Below are 19,695 nucleotides of genomic sequence, written 5' to 3'. Positions count from 1 at the left end.
GAAGGTCAGTGGGAGAGGGAGAAGCAGGCTCCCTACTGATTGGGGAGCCCGACGTGGAGCTTGATCCCAGGACCCCGGGATCATGACCTGAGCTGAAAGCAGACACTTAACCAACTGAGCCACCCAGACACCCCTCAATAAAGCTATTTTTTAAAAAGTATCTTCTAAAGTGATATATTGCTTTTACACTTATTAGGTGGCAGTTGGAACCACGAATTTTGCCAATGTTTAATTCTTATTCTCCAGTAACATTTTAGCTTGCAAAAAATAGCACATAGGAAGAATAATATGAAGGTAGGTTAGCACTGTAGCGTGTTTTATAAGCTTACGATGAAAATAAAAAGGAACATAATCATAACAAATGATTACTAAGCCATTATTTATTAGTTTTTGTTGAGCTTTAGGTATAGTAAGAATGGAATGCAGAACAGACATGGTCCCCCCCCCTTCTAGCAATCGGTAAAGAATCAAGAGGCTGGTCGACAGCTGAACAATTCTCTGTATTTCTATGAAGCCTTTGCAGAAGGCTTTTTAGTGTGTTATCAAAACTACCTGTCGCCCCTTACTAAGATGCCCTTTTAAAAATCGTAAAAAAAATTAACCCTGTTAATAATACCATTTCTTTAAATTTTTTTTGCAACTAGATTGAAATTTCAGCTCTAGAATTTTCTACGTGTCTTCAAAAGTTCCTCCAGTAGGAAAGAAGGCCTGCCACTCATCCCGCATAGGGATAGGGAGGAATTCCTTTGACCCCCAGGCCAGTTATCTGTTAAAAAAAAGAGAGAAACTTTGCTAAAAGGTAGTTCACAAGTATTCTTCAAAAGCATTTTTATGATTCATAATAATATATTTAGCCAACAATTATCCTTGTTTTATTTCCTATCATAAAAAGGAATTACCTACATATTGCATGGTGCACTGGGTGTTATATGCAAATAATGAATCATGGAATATTTCATCAAAAACTGGGGATGTACTGTATGGTGACTAATATAACAAAATAAAAAAATAATAAAGACTTCAATATGGGAAAAAAAAGGAATTACCTGATTAGGTCAGGTCCAACCCAATTATTCACATTGGTAATAATCCGACTAGCAACTGTCTGCAATTAACTTGGATTTAAAACCGTATTTATTTCTACCATCTCCCTATTTCTTTTCTTTCTTTTTTTTTTAAGATTTTATTTGTCAGAGAGAGAGAGCACAAGCAGGGGGAACAGCAGGCAGAGGGAGAAGCAGGCTCCCTGCTCAGCAGGATCGATGTGGGGCTCGATCCCAGGACCCTGGGATCATGACTTGAGCTGAAGGCAGACGCTTAACTGACTGAGCCACCCAGGCGTCCCAATTCCGATTTCTTTTCAGTCTGAGATGTCCATAATTTTTATCAGTGTTCGTTTTGTTGCAAAGAAGAAGTTAAGAAACCCAAAGGTATTCCTGTGACATCAAAACAATCAACTGATCTCATAAGCATGTTTCAAACACTGGTTTTCCAAGCCCATTCTACTGATTTACAGAATTTCAGCAAACGCTACTGAAACACGAAACTGTTTCGAAATACTGCACAAAGTAGGCTAAACACATTATTTTGGACTTATGTTTGGAAAATCTAAATAAAATGTTTTTAAAAGTCTAGCATGATGGGCTTAAAAATGCTAAAGAGAGGGGAGCTTGGGTGGCTCGGCTGGTTAAGCGTCTGCCTTCGGCTCAGGTCATCATCTCAGGGTCTTGAGATCAAGCCCTGGGTCAGTCTCTGCGCTGGTGTGGAGACTGCTCAAGATTTTCTCTCTCCCCCTTCCCTCCGCCCTCCCTGGCCTAATTTGCTTTCGAGCGAGAGCCTGCACATACCTGCTCTCTCTCTCTCTAGAAAAAAAATGCTAAATAGAATTATGTTTTGGAAGTATGAAAAAGTACTAATCGGGGTGCCTGGGTGGCTCAGTCAGTTGGGTGTCTGCCTTCTGCTCAGGTCATGATTCCAGGGTCCAGGGATCGAGTCCCTCGACAGGCTCCCTGCTCAGTGGGGAGTCTGCTTCTCCCTCTCCCTCTGCCCCCCACCCACCCCGGGCTCGTGCTCTCTCGCAATCACTGTCTCTCTCAAATACATAAATAAATAAAAGAAAAAACAATAATCACTCACTTAGCTAAGGACCTCCCACCTCACCCTCAAAATAAAAGAGTGAGCCAGATCACCTTGAAAATTCCGCCAGCTTCAGGCTGCTGCAGAAGACCCTCGGGGTCCATTCCGTCCCGGGCACAGGTCACATACATTTCAGAGTAGTCCTTTCCTCCAAAGCAGCATGAAGTTGTTTTAACGACAGGCAACTTCACCGTCTGGAGTCTTTTCCCTAGATCACCAAATATTTTTTTGGAAGTCCAGCTCTAGCACATTTCCAACCTGCACAACCGTTCGGGCCCTTTGCAGAGGATTAGGGGTATTCAAAAAGGATGGTGGACGTCAGACTTCAACCATGTTTTTTGTTTCTGTTTTTTTAAAGATTTTACTTATCCATTTGACAGACAGCATGCGCAGGGGAGAGGGGGAGGGAGAGAGGGAGAGAGAGAGAGAGCCCGAGCGCACAAGCAGGGAGAGCAGAAGGCAGAGGGAGAAGCAGGCTCCCCGCTGAGCAAGGAGCCCGATGCCTGACTTGATCCAAGGACCTTGAGCTCATGACCTGAGCCGAAGGCTGACGCTCAACCACCCGAGCCACCCAGGCACCCCTCAACCATGTGTTTAACCTACCTTCCCTGACAATTTGTTTTGGGGAAAAACACTTACCTCCACAGGAAAAGAAGTTCTGACTCTTAAGTTTGGGACCCTATCTTTGGCCTTTATTTCCAAAATCATCCTATTGAGACCTCTGAATGGATCTCTGTGTAATTTTACTAGGGATGAAGTTTCTCTAGTCACTAGTGTCTCGTTTTTTCTAGACATGGCAGGGATTTTTTTTTTTTTAATTTTGCGGCAGGCCTACCTGTCTCAGGATCTAAACGAATCACTCTTCCTCCATTATAGCAGGCCACCCAGAGCTTCCCCTCCGTATCGATACACATTCCATCTGGAATCTGCTCTTCTTTCTCCAGCTTATAAACACTTCTGCGGTTGGCTAGGGTTAAAAAAAACAAACACACGACAAAACAACAGGCCACTCAATACTGAGCATCAGACAAGGAGCTCTCAAGCTGTCTATCCTGATCTCTTCTGCTTATCGAGGGCCTGGCATGTGGGACGGTTCAGAAGAAATCCTAACTCTATAACAAAAATGTCCAGGGGCGCCAGGGTGGCTCAGTCGGTGAAGCGTCTGCCTTTGGCTCAGGTCACGATCCCAGGGTCCTGGGATCGAGTCCTGCATCAGGCTCCCTGCTCAGTGGGGAGTCTGCTTCTCCCTCTGCCTCTCCCTCCGCTTGTGCTTTCTTTCTCAGATAAATAAAATCTTTTAAAAAAAATTTTTTTTAAAAAAGCAAAAATGTCCAGAAACATGAGTGGGCACTCCTCAACAAAGGATTTTTACATGATTTGGAGGGTGATTACATTCTCTTTAGTCTGGGTACAGACATATCTGTATAAGCTTTCAGGGGAGGAGAGAAGGAAGTAGAATTTTTTTTTTAAATATTTTACTTATTTATTTGACAGAGACTGCATGCGTGAGCGCACAAGCAGGGGGAGCTGCAGAGGGAGAGGGAGAAGCAGGGAGCCCGACTCTGGACTCGATCCCACTCCGGACTCGATCCCAGGAGCCTGGGATCATGACCTGAGCCGAAGGCAGATGCTTCACCGACTGAGCCACCCAGGAGCCCCTGAAAGGAAGTAGAATTCTTAATAAAATACCCATAGTTCTTTTTGAGGTTGACCCGAACTGAAGGTCTGCACACCCACCTTGGATACATTTCGGTCTGTGGTTAGACCTTTGCTGTTTTCCTTATAAAAATGCCGACTTTGTGATGAAGTCCAAGGTCTAGAAGGCAACTTAATGGTACCATACGAACGGTTAATACGCAAAAAGTAGTAAGACGTTCGTGTTGTTTCTGCCCGACCCAATGCTCCAAAATCATCTTATCAAAATTCAGTATTAAAGAGCTTATTTCTGAAAGGAGGGGTATTCTGGAGCCAACTGGCTTCCCCCAAAGGGGGAATCACAGTATACCAAAAAACCATCAAACCCCAGGGAACTTTACACTACAAAATTCAGGTCATTATAGTAATTGCATTGAGACACAATGGAAAAAAAAATGTTAAAACCATCTGTCAGTAAAAATGGGTAAAAACAGTCATAAAAACGAGCACTCTATATTTCAAAGCAAAACATCTGTCCTGAAATAACTTGCCTCTCGTTAAATCTACACGAGAGTCTTGTGATTTTTTTTTCCAAGACCTTTTTATTATTGGTTTTGCTCTTGTGGTTTGGCACCTTTCACAGAACAGTTTCAAGCGCTCCCTTTTAAATTCTTCTCGAGAATTCCTTCCCTCCCAGTTTCCAGCTCTAGCTCGTGTCGAGCCCTCGGATGGGATTGACCACTCTGCAGCTACTTTGTAAACTCTTCCATTCTGGAAGATTATTAATTCGTCTCTGAGTATTTGCCTCTGGTTAACTCAAGTACAAAGGAGCAATTTCAACCCCAAACCTTAACTTGCCTTTCCTTTATCTCATTCTGCTGGGCATTACTGGCCGATAGGCGCCTCTTGTCGAACAGGGTCCATTGCACAGTGAGCCTCTTTCTAGGGATGGTGGCAAGAAGGGGGATAGGGATCCATTCACATTATGCCGACGGTGGCCACGGTTAGGTGTGTTGAGGGCCATGGTTTGACTGTCAGCATAGTCGAGTCTGGGTAATTATGACTACGTTGGAATCATCACATCGGCCAGTTCTTTGCCAAGTAAGGGCCTTTTCATACGAGTCGAGGAAGAAGCAGCCTCCTAGTTAAACACAGACGAAAAACACACTCCCAGCAGTATTAAGAAAAAGAATGGAAAAGTACGTACAGATCTTTCCTGTCTGCAGGTCATAGTCAAAGGCATCCACGGAGTAGGACAGGCTGTCAATATAGTAGAAGATTTTGTGGTCCAGGGACCAATCCAAACCATTGGAGATGTCCACCTGGTCAAAATACTTCTCCACGTGGTGGTCAGGAAAGAGGGAGTAGAGGGACCCCTGGTGCCGCTCCAGGACCGCGGGGGCCGTCTCCTCGGCCATGGTGCCTACAAGACCCCAAAATCGCTGAGTTTAGCTCCACAACACCTTGCCCCATGCCCTACACCATCTTTTATGTCCAGGGTTCCTTTCCCATCACTGAATCGAGAAATCTGGGTCCTATATTAAAAAAAAAAAAAAAGACAACAGGACGCCTGGGTGGCTCAGTCAGTGAAGCGTCTGCCTTCGGCTTGGGTCGTGATCCCAGGGTCCCCGGGCTCGAGTCCCGCATCAGGCTCCTTGCTCAGCAGGGAGCCTGCTTCTCACTCTGACTGCCGCTCCCCCTGCTTGTGCTCACTCTCTGACGAATGAATGAATACAATCTTTACATGACAACTACCTTGCTTATGATGCAAATGAAAATTACACTGACAGGTCTGGTTCTGGATAAGAAGGACTACATCTCCACCAACCCCACTTTCTCCCACTGAGCGCGACTATACAATCTGGACAAAACAGCCAGTGGAGCTATTTGAGAAACTCTGAAAAGTGAATCAATCGGGCAGCTGGGGGAAGAACAGTAGAATTTGCAGGGCTGCCTAACTGGTGGCGAGGTCTCCATTTTATTCCCCAGTATGTCCCAGCCTGAACTCCGATGCAGCCCACAACCTGGACGTGAGCACTGTGGGGAAGACAGAGAGCCAAGAGAAACCCTCTCAATCTGGCTCAAGGAGCAGAAGAGGAAAACTCCTGAGGCTCAGAGAGTGGAAGAAATGCCCTGGTCCTTTTCCACTCCTTTCTCTGGTCCTCAGGCTATCCTGCAGCAAGGGTAGTAACAGCAGAGTGGTGGACAACAGGAAACTGCAGGAATCAAGACTCAGGGGAAGGGGACATTCCTCTCCAACTGGGTGAAGCTGTGGCTTCAAAAGGGCAGAGCCAAATACTGCTGCTTTTACGTGTGGTTTTATCCACCCTCCCCCCCGCTTCTGCTGCTGCTTGGCCCTGGAGACAGCACTGTCCTAGAAATGGGTGGTTTCAGGCTGGACGAATGACAAGGACAGCTCCAGGAAAATGGAAAGTACCTGGAGATAGTCAAGAGGGACATTGTTCAGGAATGCAATTCCATAAAGCGAACAATTCCATAAAGCGAACGTTTATGATCTCCTGGGCTCATCTTCTACTTGTATGCGCACGAATCTGGTTCTAATTAGCATACCAAAGACTGAGAATGCAGCTGTGGTTAAACTCCTAAGTCTCAGGCCAGCCATGGAGTGGCCCACATGTGGGCCAGATCCTAATGGCACCTCAGAGAGAGCAGGCTGGAGCTTTTCTGTTAAAACTTCTGAACCTAAACATACATAGATTGCTTACGAGGACAAATATATCAACATTCTGCATAGGATTGAAACAACACCTAGGGTCTCAAAGAAATAGTCAAAAGGTCTAGGATACCATTCACTATACTTGGCAAGGCAAAGAAGTGGAAGACACAAAAACCAGCCAAACAAAAATTTTAGAACTGAAAAAAAAATAAATAAACTGTCTGGATGGATTTGCTAGCAGGATAGAGATGACAAAGGAAAGAGTCAGTGTAGCGAATGACAGGTCAATAGAAATTATCCAGGGGCACTTGGCCAGCTCAGTCAGTAGAGCATGTGATTCTTGATCTTGGGGTTGTGAGTTTGAGCCCCACATTGGGCCTAGAGATTACTGTAAAAAAATTAAAATCTTAAACAAAATGAAAAAAAGAAATTATCCAATGTGAACATCATTGCAGAAAACCACAGATTCAAGCTGCGTAAGCCTGAAACAGGAGATAATCCCAAAGAAATCTATACCCAGACACATCATAATCAAAATTCTGAAAACCAAAGTCAAACAGAAGCCCCTAAGAAAGAAAGAAAAATGACATATGACATATAGAAGAATAATGATTTCAACCACTGTCGATTTTTCATGAGAAGCCATGGAGGTCAGAAGGAAGTGACGCTTTTTTTTTCCTTTTTCTTCTTTCTAAAGCTGGCTCCTTGCCCAGCATGGAGCCCAACATGGGGGCTTGAACTCATGACCCTGAGATCAAGACCTGAGCTGACATCAAGAGTCGGATGCTTAACCAACTGAGCCACCGAGGCGCCCTTGAAGGGACCCATTTTTCATCTGCTAAAAGAAAAAAAAAGTCTCAGCCTAGAATTCTATATTCAGTGAAAATATCTTTTGAGAATGAAGGTGAAATAAAGATATTCTCATATCAAGTAAAACTGGGAAACTTGACAGCCAGCAGACCTGCTCTAACAGAATTGCTAAAGGGAAGGGAAAGATACAAAAAGGCAGCTTGGAACATCAGAATGAAGGAAGAGCAACAGAGATAGTAAATATAATAGGCCGTTCTTCTCCTCTTTAGTTCTTGGAAGTATTTTTGTTGTTGTTGTTGTTAAAGATTTTCTTTTTCTTTTTTTTTTTTTAAGATTTTATTTATTTATTTGACAGAGATAGAGACAGCCAGAGAGAGAGGGAACACAAGCAGAGGGAGTGGGAGAGGAAGAAGCAGGCTCCTAGCAGAGGAGCCTGATGTGAGGCTCGATCCCACAACACCGGGATCACGCCCTGAGCCGAAGGCAGACGCTTAACTGCTGTGCCACACAGGTGCCCCAAGATTTTATTTTTCTTAAGATTTTTTATTTTTTTATTTATTTATTTTTTTATTATTATTTTATTTTTTTTTAAAGATTTTATTTATTTATTCGACAGAGATAGAGACAGCCAGTGAGAGAGGGAACACAAAGCAGGGGGAGTGGGAGAGGAAGAAGCAGGCTCCTAGCGGAGGAGCCTGATGTGGGGCTCGATCCCAGAACGCCGGGATCACGCCCTGAGCCGAAGGCAGGCGCTTAACCGCTGTGCCACCCAGGCGCCCCAAGATTTTTTATTTTTTATAATAATTTTTTATTATGTTATGTTAGTCACCATATGGTACATCCCTAGTTTTTGATGTAAAGTTCCATGATTCATTAGTTGCGTATAACACCCAGTGCACCATGCAATACGTGCCCTCCTTAATACCCATCATTGGCCTATCCCATTCCGCCACCCCCCCTCCCCTCTGAAGCCCTCAGTTTGTTTGCCAGAGTCCATAGTCTCTCACTGTTCATTCTCCCTTCTATTTACCCCCCCTTCGTTCTTCCCTTCCTTCTCCTACTGATCTTCCTATTTCTTATGTTCCATAAATGAGTGAAACCAAAATCATTAGCCATCAGGGAAATTAAAATCAAAACCACGTTGAGATACCACCTTATGCCAGTTAGAATGGCAGAAATTGACAAGACAAGAAACAACAAATATTGGAGAGGATGTGGAGAAAGGGGATCCCTCTTACACTGCTGGTGGGAATGCAAGTTGGTACAGCCACTTTGGAAAACAGTGTGGAGGTCCCTCAAAAAGTTAAAAATTGAGCTACCCTATGATCCAGCAATTGCACTACTGGGTATTTATCCCAAAGATACAGACGTAGTGAAGAGAAGGGCATATGCACCCCAATGTTCATAGCAACATTGTCCATGATAGCTAAATTGTGGAAGGAGCCAAGATGCCCTTCAACAGATGACTGGATTAAGAAGATGTGGTCCATATATACAATGGAATATTACTCAGCCATCAGAAAGAACGATTTCACAACATTTGCAGCAACATGGACGGGAGTGGAGGAGATTAAATTTTTTAAATTTTTAAGTAATTTCTATACCCAACGTGGGGCTTGAACTCATAACCCCGAGATCAAGAGTCGCAGACTCCACCAACTGAACCAGCCAGGTGCCCCAGTTCTTTAAAATATTTCTGATGGTTAAAAGCAAAAATTACATTTTGACTGGATTTATATGTACACATATAGAGGCAACTATAGCATAAAGAAGCGATAATCAATTGAAGTGGTAAAATCTTGGTTCTAGATAGACTGCAAAAAGTTAACTGTATATTTCGCAATCCCTTCAGAAGCCCTTAAAAAACAAAATAGAGAGATACAGTGAAAGATCACCATAAATAAATTAAAATGGAATTCTAAAAGAAGACTCACGCAACCCAAAAGGAGGCAGGAAAAGGGAAGCGGAAGACAAAAAATGCAGAAGGAGAGAAGAGGAAACAAGTAACAACATGGTAGATCTAAGTCAAAGCATATTAATAATTACACTAAATGTAAATAATCTAGATACACCAACTAAGATACTGTTAAGATGAATTTTTTAAAAATCCAACTGTTTGCTGGCATTAAGAAACTCACTTCAGATATAATGATATAGATCGTGTGAAAGTGAAAGGATGGGAAAAGCTACACCATGCAAATATTGATTAAAACGTTAGCTGGAGGGGCTATGTTAACATCAGACAAAATATACTTAGAGCAAAGAAAACCATCAGAGACACACAGAGGTCCTCCATATGGTGAAAACGATCAGTTCACTGAGACGACGTAGAAATCCTGAATTTGTAGGTGCTTAACAACAGAGCTTGAAAATACACAAAGCAAAAATCAGAACTGAAGAGAAATAGACAAATCCATAATTACAGTTGGAGATGTCAGCATCCCTCTCTCAGTAACAGATACAAGTAGATAGAAAAATCAGCAAAGAAATAAACTGAACAGCATCAACCGATCTAAGTGACATTTACCGAACACCCCACTCAACAGCAGCAGAGCACACGTTCTTCTTAAGCGCACATCGGATATTCACTTAGACTTGACTGTGATCTTGGGGGACAGAGCAGAATTCGACTGTAATGAAGGAACTGGGAAAGTTCATCTAGTATACCAAGTTCCATCTGAAATTAGAGTGAGTTAAAGGAAAATAGACAAAAGTTGGGAAGCCTGAATAGCAAGCAAGACAGGATGAATCCTCCCTCCCAGGGGAGAAGGATGCTCACACAGCAGTTTCCTGCCCTGAGGAGACAGCTATGGGCTGTTGGGCTTGTTTCACTAATATTCCTCCCCACTGTCTGCCTCACAGGAAGAGATGCCTGGAACATGGATGTGAATTCTGCACTGCTTGGAAAAGGTTCTGCCTTAGTGGGAAAGAACAAGATGGAGCCCTGGCTTATACGTCACTACCTAGTAGTGGACACAAACAGATCAGACCTTGGATGTGGTGACACCTTCAGGATTCTACCCACCACCTTGAGACTCCATCCTGACTATCAAATGACCCTACCCTTTTCTGGTCCAGGGACACCTCCTAGCACCTGCTGAAAGCTACGAACTCTCTAGAAAAGGGTTCTCAGGTGCTTTCAGCAGACGCGCAAGACCCGTTTGTACACCCACAATAATGCCTACAATTTTAAGGGGTCTCCTCAGGGCACAAATTAAGAACTGGAGACTTCAGGCTAAGGACTCAGGCTTCTGAGGACCCCTTTATTGTGTCTCACAAAGTGCCACAGAACTGTGAACTATAGCCGTAAGGGAGAGAGAAACTCAATTTCAACGGCAGGTAGGGTATCCAATCCTATTTCCTTGTCCTGCAGAAATCAGTGGCAGAAGGGCTTCCAACGGATTCTCATCTTTAATCTTTCGACCTGTCCTGGACTAGATCTGTGGTTGTGTAAAGCCCGGGAAGATGGGGAACAAGCCATAGCCGGTTGCTCAGACCTCAGGAACCTTCCATGCTGAGAGTGAATGGAGCCATGGCAGCAAGAACGTGAGGGGGCGGGGAGGTGGAAAGAGCAGGGATTTGGAATCGACTCTGGCTAACTTGTTATGAGGGGAAGTAAATGAGAACATAAGTGAAATGCATTATTTAATTGGGCTAGAGTTAACATTCACGGAAAGCTGGACGTAAGCCATTCTCCATCATAGTCAACATTGGTTCAAGCAAGAATCATCAACAAATGTAAAACCCAAGGGAGACGTTTTGACGAGGACCAGGATATCTGATCGGTCTTAAAGTATCTCCCCCAGTGCTGTAGCCAGCCTCCAAGATGGCCCCGAATGATCCCTGCCTTCCAGAATGATCCCTTCTATCATCGTGTGACCAATAGCACATGGCAGAAATGACGTTATGTCACTTCCGAGATTGGTTATAAGACCGTAGCCCCTGTCTTGGGTGTCCTCATTCTCTCCTCTCTCATCACTGGCCCTGGGGAAGCCGTGTCCACAGCAGCCCTATGGAGAGGCCCATGTGGTAAGGAACTGAGGCCCCCTGCCGACCCCATGTGAGTGAGCCTAGACACGAATCCTCCAGGCCCCTTGACAGACCCCCTTCAGAGGCCACAGCCCCCCCAACAGCTTGACTGCAACTTCAGGGTAGAGCCTTGAACTAGAACCATCTGGCTAACCCACATCCAGATTCTTAACCTTCAGAAACTATGTGAGATAAAAAATGTTTGTTATTTTAAGCCACTGAATTTCAGGGTAATTTGTTACACAGGAACAGATAACCAATAAACCCCACAAAATGTTTATAAATTACAATTAAAAATAGTAACTATGGAGGCGCCTGGGTGGCTCAGTCGGTTAAGCCTCCGACTCTTGCTTTCGGCTCAGGTCATGATCTCAGGGTTGTGAGATCGAGCCCTATGATGGGCTTGTGCTCAGGGCAGAGTCTGCTTGTCCCTCTCCTTGCTCCTCTGCCCCTCTGCCCTCTCTCTCTAAAATAAATCCAATCTTTGAAAAAATAGTAACTATGCGGTAGAGGAATCTGAGAAGAACGTAGCCAGGTGATCAAGACTAACATCACCCACGAGACACATGGTCTCCAGGTGGGATACCTGGACAAAGAGAGAGCGTCACCTCTGCAGTATTCTAGCGACAAATGTCCGGCATCAATCTAATCACAATGAAACATTAGACAAACACAAAAATAAGAGGAACGTGAGGAATGTTCTATTAAATGGGGGGAGTTGTGTGGGACTGTATTCTTCAAACACAACAGTGTCATAAAAAAACCAGAAAGGCTGTGTTCTGTTCCAGACAAAAGAGGTTTAAAAAGACACGTCAACTAAATGCAATACGTAATCCTAGACTGGACCCTGCACCGGAGGGTAAAGTATGCTGTAAAGGACATTATTTGGTTCATGGACAAAACTGGAGCATAGCTAGTACATCAGGTAAAACTGTAACGATGTTAAACTTCTTTAAGCTGATAGCTGTACTGTGGTCGTGCAACGGTATGTCGTTTTTCTTGGGAAATTCCCGCAGAAGTATTTTTCGGGGTTAAGGCATGTGATAGATGCAACTTACTTCCAAATGATTCTGGAGAAAAGTATGATTATAGAGAGAGAGAACGAGCAAATGGGACAAAACGTTGACAATAGGAATCTTGGTAAAGGGGAGACGGGTGTTGTTTGTACTATTTTTACTTTTTTTTTCCTGTAAATTTGAAATCATTTCCAATTTAAAGATCACCAGCAACCACAAAACCTCTATTTTAAAGCTCATTTAGGGGCACCTGGGTGGTTCAGTTGGTTAAGCATCTGCCTGCAGCTCGCGTCATGATCCCAGGGTCCTGGGATCGAGCCCTGGATAGGGCTCCTTGCTCAGCGGGGAGTCTGCTTCACCCTCTCCCTCTGCCTCTCCTCCTGCTTGTGTTGTCAAAGAAATAAATAAAATCTTTAAAATTAAAAAAAATTAAAAAAAATAAAGCTCATTTAAACTACTAATGTACCATGCACATTTTAGTCTCTGCCAGAGTCAGAAATTGAAGGGAGTATTTCTGAAGCTTTTCTCGTGGGATTTAAAAAATTTTTAAGTTATTTTAAATTAAATTAAATTAAATTAATTATTTTTAACAATTTTTAATAGACTTTGTTTGTTTTCACATTTTTGTTAAGTAAACTCTACCTCCACGTGGGACTCGAACTCACCACCTCAAGATCGAGAGTCACACGCTCTCCCGACAGAGTCAGCCAGGTGCCCCTTGGTATTTTTTTTTTAAGTGAAAAGCAACTCAAGTAATGATAAAAGAAGAACCCAAGACGCATTATGAGAAACGTTTACCCTGAGAGACATTCCTAAGTCCCACTGTCTCCCGAGCTCGGTCAATACGAGCTCGGGCTCGAGATAAAGCGTACCAGCGAAGTATCTCCCAGCGGGATCCACCTTCCCATCATTGAACCGATTGTTCTTCTTGTCTTTATCTACCGTGGCCAGGGCAACCGCGGACCGATCCTCCCAGTTCAAAGCACAGAACTTTGTTCCAATGGTGGCGACATAGCCTCCTCCCTGGCGAAGGGCCACAGAGCTGACGGGGGCCTCTGCAGGGGCAAAAGCCAGCAATCAGAAGACAGGAGGTGGACAGCAGCCTGCGGGCATCCCGCCACCTGGCATCTCTAAGAGGATTCCAGCTCTTTTGATGATGCGAGTGCCCTCTCCCTTCTGCTGAATGGTGAAGGCTACAGAACCCAGTGTATTTGCTGAGCAGTACCCTTGGGCAGCAGAGATAGAAAGGTGAATGAAACCCCACTCTTCTGGAAGCTTCTAGTCTAGTGGGACAGGCAGAGCAGTCACATGGTCGCAGGCACCATACACTGAGGCAGGCGCCACATCAGGTTCAAAGGGCACGGGGGGGGGGGGATGTCCCTAACTGGGATGGGGGGAGAGGGGGTGTTCAGAGCAGCTGTCATGGAGCAAGCCATGCTTGATTCACCTATCTCCAGGAAATTTGGACACAAACCGTGTGTAGTTTCGGCAGCTAGGTATTGCGACCTCTCTCTCTCCCTCTGATCCAGGGCTTGTCTTTTTTAAGGGGCCCTATTTTATGTATTTAATTGAAAGTTGTGGGACGCCTGGGTGGCTCATTTGGTTAAGCATCTACCTTCGGTTCAGGACATGATCCCAGGGTCCTGGGATCGAGCCCCACATCGGGCTCCTTGCTCAGTGGGGAGCCTGCTTCTCCCTTTCCCTCTGCTGCTCCCCTGCTTGTGCTCGCTCTCTCTCTGACAAATAAATGAATAAAATCTTTTTAAAAAGAATTTATTTGGGAAACATTTTCTTTAAGATTTTATTTACTTGAAAGAGAAAGTGGGGAAGGAGGAGCAGAGGGAGAGGAAGGAGCCGGCTCACTGCTGAGTGCGCAGCCTAACTTGGGGCTTGATCCCAAGACCCCGAGATCATAACCTGAGCCAAAACCAAGAGTTGGTCCCTTGGAAACGTTTTCCAAGCACCTATTCAGGCAGTGCAAGGCGCTGGGTACTCTGGGAGCAGCTCTTAGCTCAAAGCCCCGTTCAAAAGTTGATTGCAGCCAACTGAGGGACCCAGGGAATCTGCTGGACAGTCCTGGGAGGGTCACATTCTCATCGTGGATCCCGACCTGTGCCCCGAGACTTGTCAGCTCACTTCTGTAACTTCCTAAGTGAACTGATATCATAAGCCCTTTCCATGGTTTGGGGGTGGCTGCAGATTAGGGGTGGGAATATACCCCTAATGTCTGCATGCTGGCAAAAAGAGACTAGGGAAGGACCGGCTCTGGCCGCTAGTCGTACTCACATCCCTGGGTGACTTAAAAAGCTGTTCTCTCTCATTAAAAAAAAGAAAAAGAAAAAGTTTGAGGTTGCCTGTTTTGGGATAAGACTGTCCCAAGGTCACAGGAATTCCTGGTATCTCTTCCCATTAACACAAAACAAGAAGCTTCCTTATCTCTATCAAGCTCCTACACTTGGGCCAGACATTGAGAAACCCCTCCTCTGGGAATCACAGGGCCATAAACAGAATCACATTCAAAGGCCCTTGGAATTTGTCATGAACCTGATTTTGTGCAGTGAACAGATAGTCCTGGTTGATGGCTTCTAAGTCCAAAAGCTCTTCTTTTTACATTCAAAGAAGGGACATACTCGTTTTTTTCTTTTCTTTTGCCAATTAAGGGCTTGGCCCGACCCAAGGCAGACAGCCTTCGCTGTGCCACAAACGGGGTCTCCGACCTTAAAGCCGTGATCTGAAGCTGTTAAGGAAAGCTTCTCCGTGCCTGTCAGCAACACCAGATGGGGACTGTCCCCCACACCCCACGGACCATCCAGAATTTACTCCTGGGTCCAAGTCCAAGTGGGGGGACACAGTGTGGTTTGAGAGAGCCTGACCATCCAGAAGTTTTAAAGCGTATCCAGTAGGCTTCTGTAACAACTTCCCTGGGGAATGACACATCAGGGGACCCCCCTTCCCGGGTCCCCAAGGAAAAGATGGCTGTCTGGGCACAGTGGGGCCTTCATCCTTACCCACGGTCACTTGCTGCACGCGCTTGCTGAGCGAATCCCACCGGCAAACCTTTTTTGCAGGAATATCTACGAAGAGCAGCGAGTTGGACGCCTCCTCCCACACCGGAGACTCCCCACACCGGCAGTTCTCCCGCAAAACACACTCGATCTTAATGGAAGACATGGTCAACGGGGAGCTCTGCGGAAGGTAGCAGAGATCGACGGAAAGTGTAGTCGCGTGGAGCAAATTCAGCAAAACACCTGGCTTAAGGCCCTGGTAAGATCCCAGTACAGACTGAGTTTTTCTCAGAACTGGAAAAACACGTTCTCTCAATCTAAACGAAATAGGCAATGTGGCAGGAAGAGACAGACAGGAGAATGAAAAAAGGGCTGATCGTCCCTAAAGTGAGGCATTTTCCATCAACTTACCTCGGCGCGTTTTCAAGCTGTCTTTAAAAAAGAGAGATAAAACCCACAGCACCCCAACATCCCTACCTTGGTGTCCGTGACCCTCGAAGAGCTGGCTGTTCCGGGGAGGGAAGGCCGCCCTTTATGCCTGCACCCTAGCCCCCGAAGGTGGGGGGGCCGGGCAGCTCCCTCATTGGTGGCCCCTCCCCCGCCTGCAGGTCACCAGCTCCTGCTGCCCTCCCCCATCCCCTGCTGCTGCCGATTCCCTTCTCCGACGACGGACGACGGCTCAAAGGCCAGAACCTTCCCACTCTGCACTTTTCTGAAGTGCATTTTTAGAAATATGTTTATCAGTAATAATACACGAAATTAGACTTGACACCCCTTTTCGACTTGGCACCATGGAAAGGCTGGAGAAGAGGACAAGGGCTGGGCGCCACAGGAGAAACTGACAACCGCTTGGCTATTTCTTGCCACCCGGGGAAGGCATTCTGCCAGTTTGGCAAGGAGTCTTGAACTCCACAGGCGGGAACATTCTACGCTGTGGGTTTAGGCCAGAGTGTGACCAGCGAACAGGGAGAAGACAGACAAAAATTGTCAGAGAAGAAAAAAAAAAACATTACCTAAGAAACCCCGGGGGGGGGGGGAGGAAAACGAAGCAACTTTTCAGAGCCTCCTCTCTTTCCCAAACTCTGCCCAGATGCCGACCCACACTGTCTGCATCGTCAACCTTTTCCCAGGCGCCTTTCTGCTTGGAAGGGAGTGCTCTCATCCACGGATGGGCGAATTCATGACAGGGGGGGAAAGGAAAGTAATCTTTGGTTTCATATTCCCTTCGACACATAACTTTTTTTTTTTAAATGTAAGAAACACATCTCAAATCTTAAATCCTGAAGCCAGCGTCCTAGCATTTGGAATCCTCGCTGGCTGTGAAAATTTGGCACGGGCTCCAAAGGCCTTCATGTTATTGATCTGAGATTAAGGCCCAGGATCAGACGCGGGACTTTGGCAATAGAGACTTTTAACCCGGAGCTCCGGCCTGAGAGCCGGGGGCCCGGGGCCCGCAGCTGTCCCTCCCTGCCCGGGCTTCGGAGCCTGGCGGCCGGGGCCGCGGGGAGCGGGCACGCGGCGGCAGGTGCCCACGCTTCACCTGCCGTACGTGTGCTGCGGAGGGGCCTTGGCACAGTCCGGTGGCGCCGCTGCAGCCTCGGGCGACCGCGAGTCCCCGGGACGCTGAAGGTCGAGCCCGCCTCGTCCCCTGGCCGGCCAAGTGGGGCGCGCGCGGGGCCCGGGTACCCGGGTGGGCGGGGGGGGCGGGCCGTCTTCTTCCAGCCGGCCCCAGCCACTTTGGATCGGCTGTGGCCAGATCCCTCCTCCCTGGGGAGCGGGCGGAGAGGCTGGCTAGACCTCCGCACTCACCGAGCTGGTGACTTCCAGAAGGCGCAAAGGTCAAGCAGCAGAGCCGGAGGGCTGGGCGGGGGGCGCGGCCGCTGGGCAGGTGGGTGGCAGCAGCCTGGAGGTGCGGGCTGGGGACGCAACCCCCAACGCTGTCCCCCTCCTCCGTGGCTCCTGGAAGAATCCTACAAAGCCACCCGGGACGGGGGTGGCGGGGAGGGGGGCGGGGCAGAGACTTGGAACCCGGTGAGCCGCAGCCTCGGAGTTTGGACGGAGAGCTAAACTTTATCTCTTACTTAAACAAGAAAAATTGTTAGAATGCCTAACAGATTGAGGTCGAGGGTCCGGTTAAACACAAGCAGGTTAAAAAGGAAAGAACAAAGCGGTTAAACAAATCCACTCTTTTTCTAGCGGGAGAAAGAAAGACTGCTGGCTGGAGGCCAGCTCTTGCAAAGCGTTTTTTGGTGGGGGAAGAGAAAAGGCTTTATTTGATTGGATTTAAAAAAAAATCAAACGGAATAAAGGATCCTAAGCAGTACTCCGCTTCACATTCTCCCTTGAGAGCCTACCCGGCCATCCATACTGTCTCCAAATAACCTACAAGTTTAAAACATTTAAAAAAATGAAGGGAGGGAGGTAAACATGGGGGTTGCTTCTGGGAAATGGGAGCCAGGAGTAACCGTGAAAGGGTTAAGGGAATTTTCTGGGGTGATGGAGACTATCTGAACGGAGGCTTGAGTTGCACAGAAGTGCGTCCTGTCCAAAGTCATACGATGGGACACTTGAGATTTGTGCATTTTATTGTACGGGTTGAACGCCAGGTCAGTGCCACCTCATTATCATTATCATTTTAATTTTTTACATAGGCTCCCTGCCCGACGTGGGGCCCAAACTCATGACCCTGAGATCAAGAGTCGCCCGCTCTACCGACTGCGCCAGCCAGGGCCCCCGCGCAATCTCCTTATTGATCTCTCTCAGTCTAGCACGCATTCCCGGCCACCTGCACTGTCCTAAAACCCACATTCTAGTCACAATCACTGTGGCATTCCAGTTCCCTTGAATTCGCTGGGAGGAAGGGCCAGAGATCAAGCTCCAAGGGCACGAGGCTCTCTCTCAGCAGGCAGGCAGGAGATGTTTGCGGCAGTCTCAGCTCAAAGTGTCAGGTTGCAGAGAGTAACGGGCACTTAAACAGCCTCAATCATTCCGTCTTCACCCTGGGAGATGTTTAAGACAACCACTCTCCCGGGTCCCCATTTACAGATGGGAAAACACGAGGCTACAAAGTGAGGAGACTCCCAAAGTCACACGTAAAGCTGGGAGAAATCTGGTAAATAGGCCAAACCGTCAGCAGAGTAATAAGAACTTGGGGGCCCCTGGCTGCTGCGGTCGGCTGAGCTTTGACTCTTGGTTTCAGCTCAGGCCATGATCTCAGGGTGGTAAGATCGAGCCCCTCCTCAGGCTCCCACTCCGTGGGGAGTCTGCTTCTCCCTCCCCCTCTGCTCCTCCCTCCGCCTGGCTGTCTCTCTCTCTCTCTCTCAAATAATAAAATAAAATAAAATAAAATAAAATAAAATAAAATAAAATAAAAAAAGAAAAATAAGAACTTGAAGGACACTTTCTTGGGTGGGGCAAAGAGCAGGACGGCGATCTCCAGAGGCTTCTCCGGGCTTCTGTTGGGCCCTCTTCCCATCACGTGGCTTTTACCTCCTTAATGCTGACGACGCCCCAAACTGTATCTCAGCCCAGCCCTCTCCCCCAACCTACAGGCCTGTACTTCAGATATTCTGTTCAACCGCACCGCTGGGCTATCCCACACTGATCCCTTTATTCTCCACAAACCTGGGAATGCCACCAGGGTCCCACCAACAGACTGCGGGAGAAGTCCCCGTTTCTTGCCCGGCTTGTTGTCAGCTCCCTGGAGGGCTTGTCTCACCCCTTTGCATCTGCTTCCAAAATGACCCACTAGATGGGGAGTCCTGTAGGGCAGGGAGGGCGTCTCCTTCGCCCTTAGCTTGGCAGGCCCCCTGTGGAACTGACACATAGAGGCCGTTCAGCTACCTGCTGTGTGTGTGTGTGTGTGTGTGTGTGTGGTAGGGAGGAGAGAACTTTGTTTTCAAAAAATGTCAGTGTTACAGAGAGTTGCAAAAATCCTATGAAGGATTCCTGATTACCCTTTACCTAGATTCTTCCAACGTTATCGGTCTACTGTTACTGTCTTTCTCATTTACATATAAATGTAAATATATTTTTTCTTGATTTTTGTTTATTTATTTATTTATTCATTCATTCATTTATCTATTTTTTAAGTAATTTCTACACCCGACGTGGGGCTCGAATTCACAACCCCGAGATCAAGAGTCCCACACTCTACCTGCTGAGCCAACAGGCACCCCGATATATTTATTTTTCTTTTTCCTTTTTTTTAAAAAAGATTTTATTTATTTATTTGACATAGAGAGAGACACCCAGCGAGAGAGGGAACACAGCAGGGGGAGTGGGAGAGGAAGAAGCAGGCTCCCAGCAGAGGAGCCCGATGTGGGGCTCGATCCCAGAACCCCGGGATCACGCCCTGAGCCGAAGGCAGCCGCTTAACGACTGCGCC

The 19,695-nt window shown here is 46.6% G+C and overlaps 1 protein-coding gene across 2 annotated transcripts; it reads right to left on the bottom strand.

The window, feature by feature from the left end:
- Positions 1-362: 362 nt before the first annotated feature.
- Positions 363-17,272, bottom strand: RGN (regucalcin). 2 transcript variants are annotated; one of them, XM_034649767.1, is made up of 7 exons: positions 17,118-17,272; positions 15,312-15,489; positions 13,176-13,358; positions 4,979-5,194; positions 2,972-3,103; positions 2,190-2,344; positions 363-766 (listed from the first exon to the last, which is right to left on the bottom strand). In XM_034649767.1, exons 2-7 carry the CDS (start codon positions 15,472-15,474, stop codon positions 716-718), a joined length of 900 nt encoding a protein of 299 aa, XP_034505658.1. In that variant the 5' UTR covers positions 15,475-15,489; positions 17,118-17,272; the 3' UTR covers positions 363-715. The 2 variants fall into 2 exon arrangements, with proteins under 2 accessions (XP_034505658.1, XP_019663708.1); XM_019808149.2 differs by lacking the exon at positions 17,118-17,272 and adding an exon at positions 15,786-15,888.
- Between the last annotated feature and the right edge of the window lie 2,423 nt (positions 17,273-19,695).

This window comes from Ailuropoda melanoleuca, chromosome X (genome assembly GCF_002007445.2).
Source record: "Ailuropoda melanoleuca isolate Jingjing chromosome X, ASM200744v2, whole genome shotgun sequence".
In the NCBI taxonomy this organism is placed as follows: Eukaryota; Metazoa; Chordata; class Mammalia; order Carnivora; family Ursidae; genus Ailuropoda; species Ailuropoda melanoleuca.
Note: the sequence above shows the minus strand (reverse complement) of the source record. Positions and strands in the feature narration are given on the sequence as shown.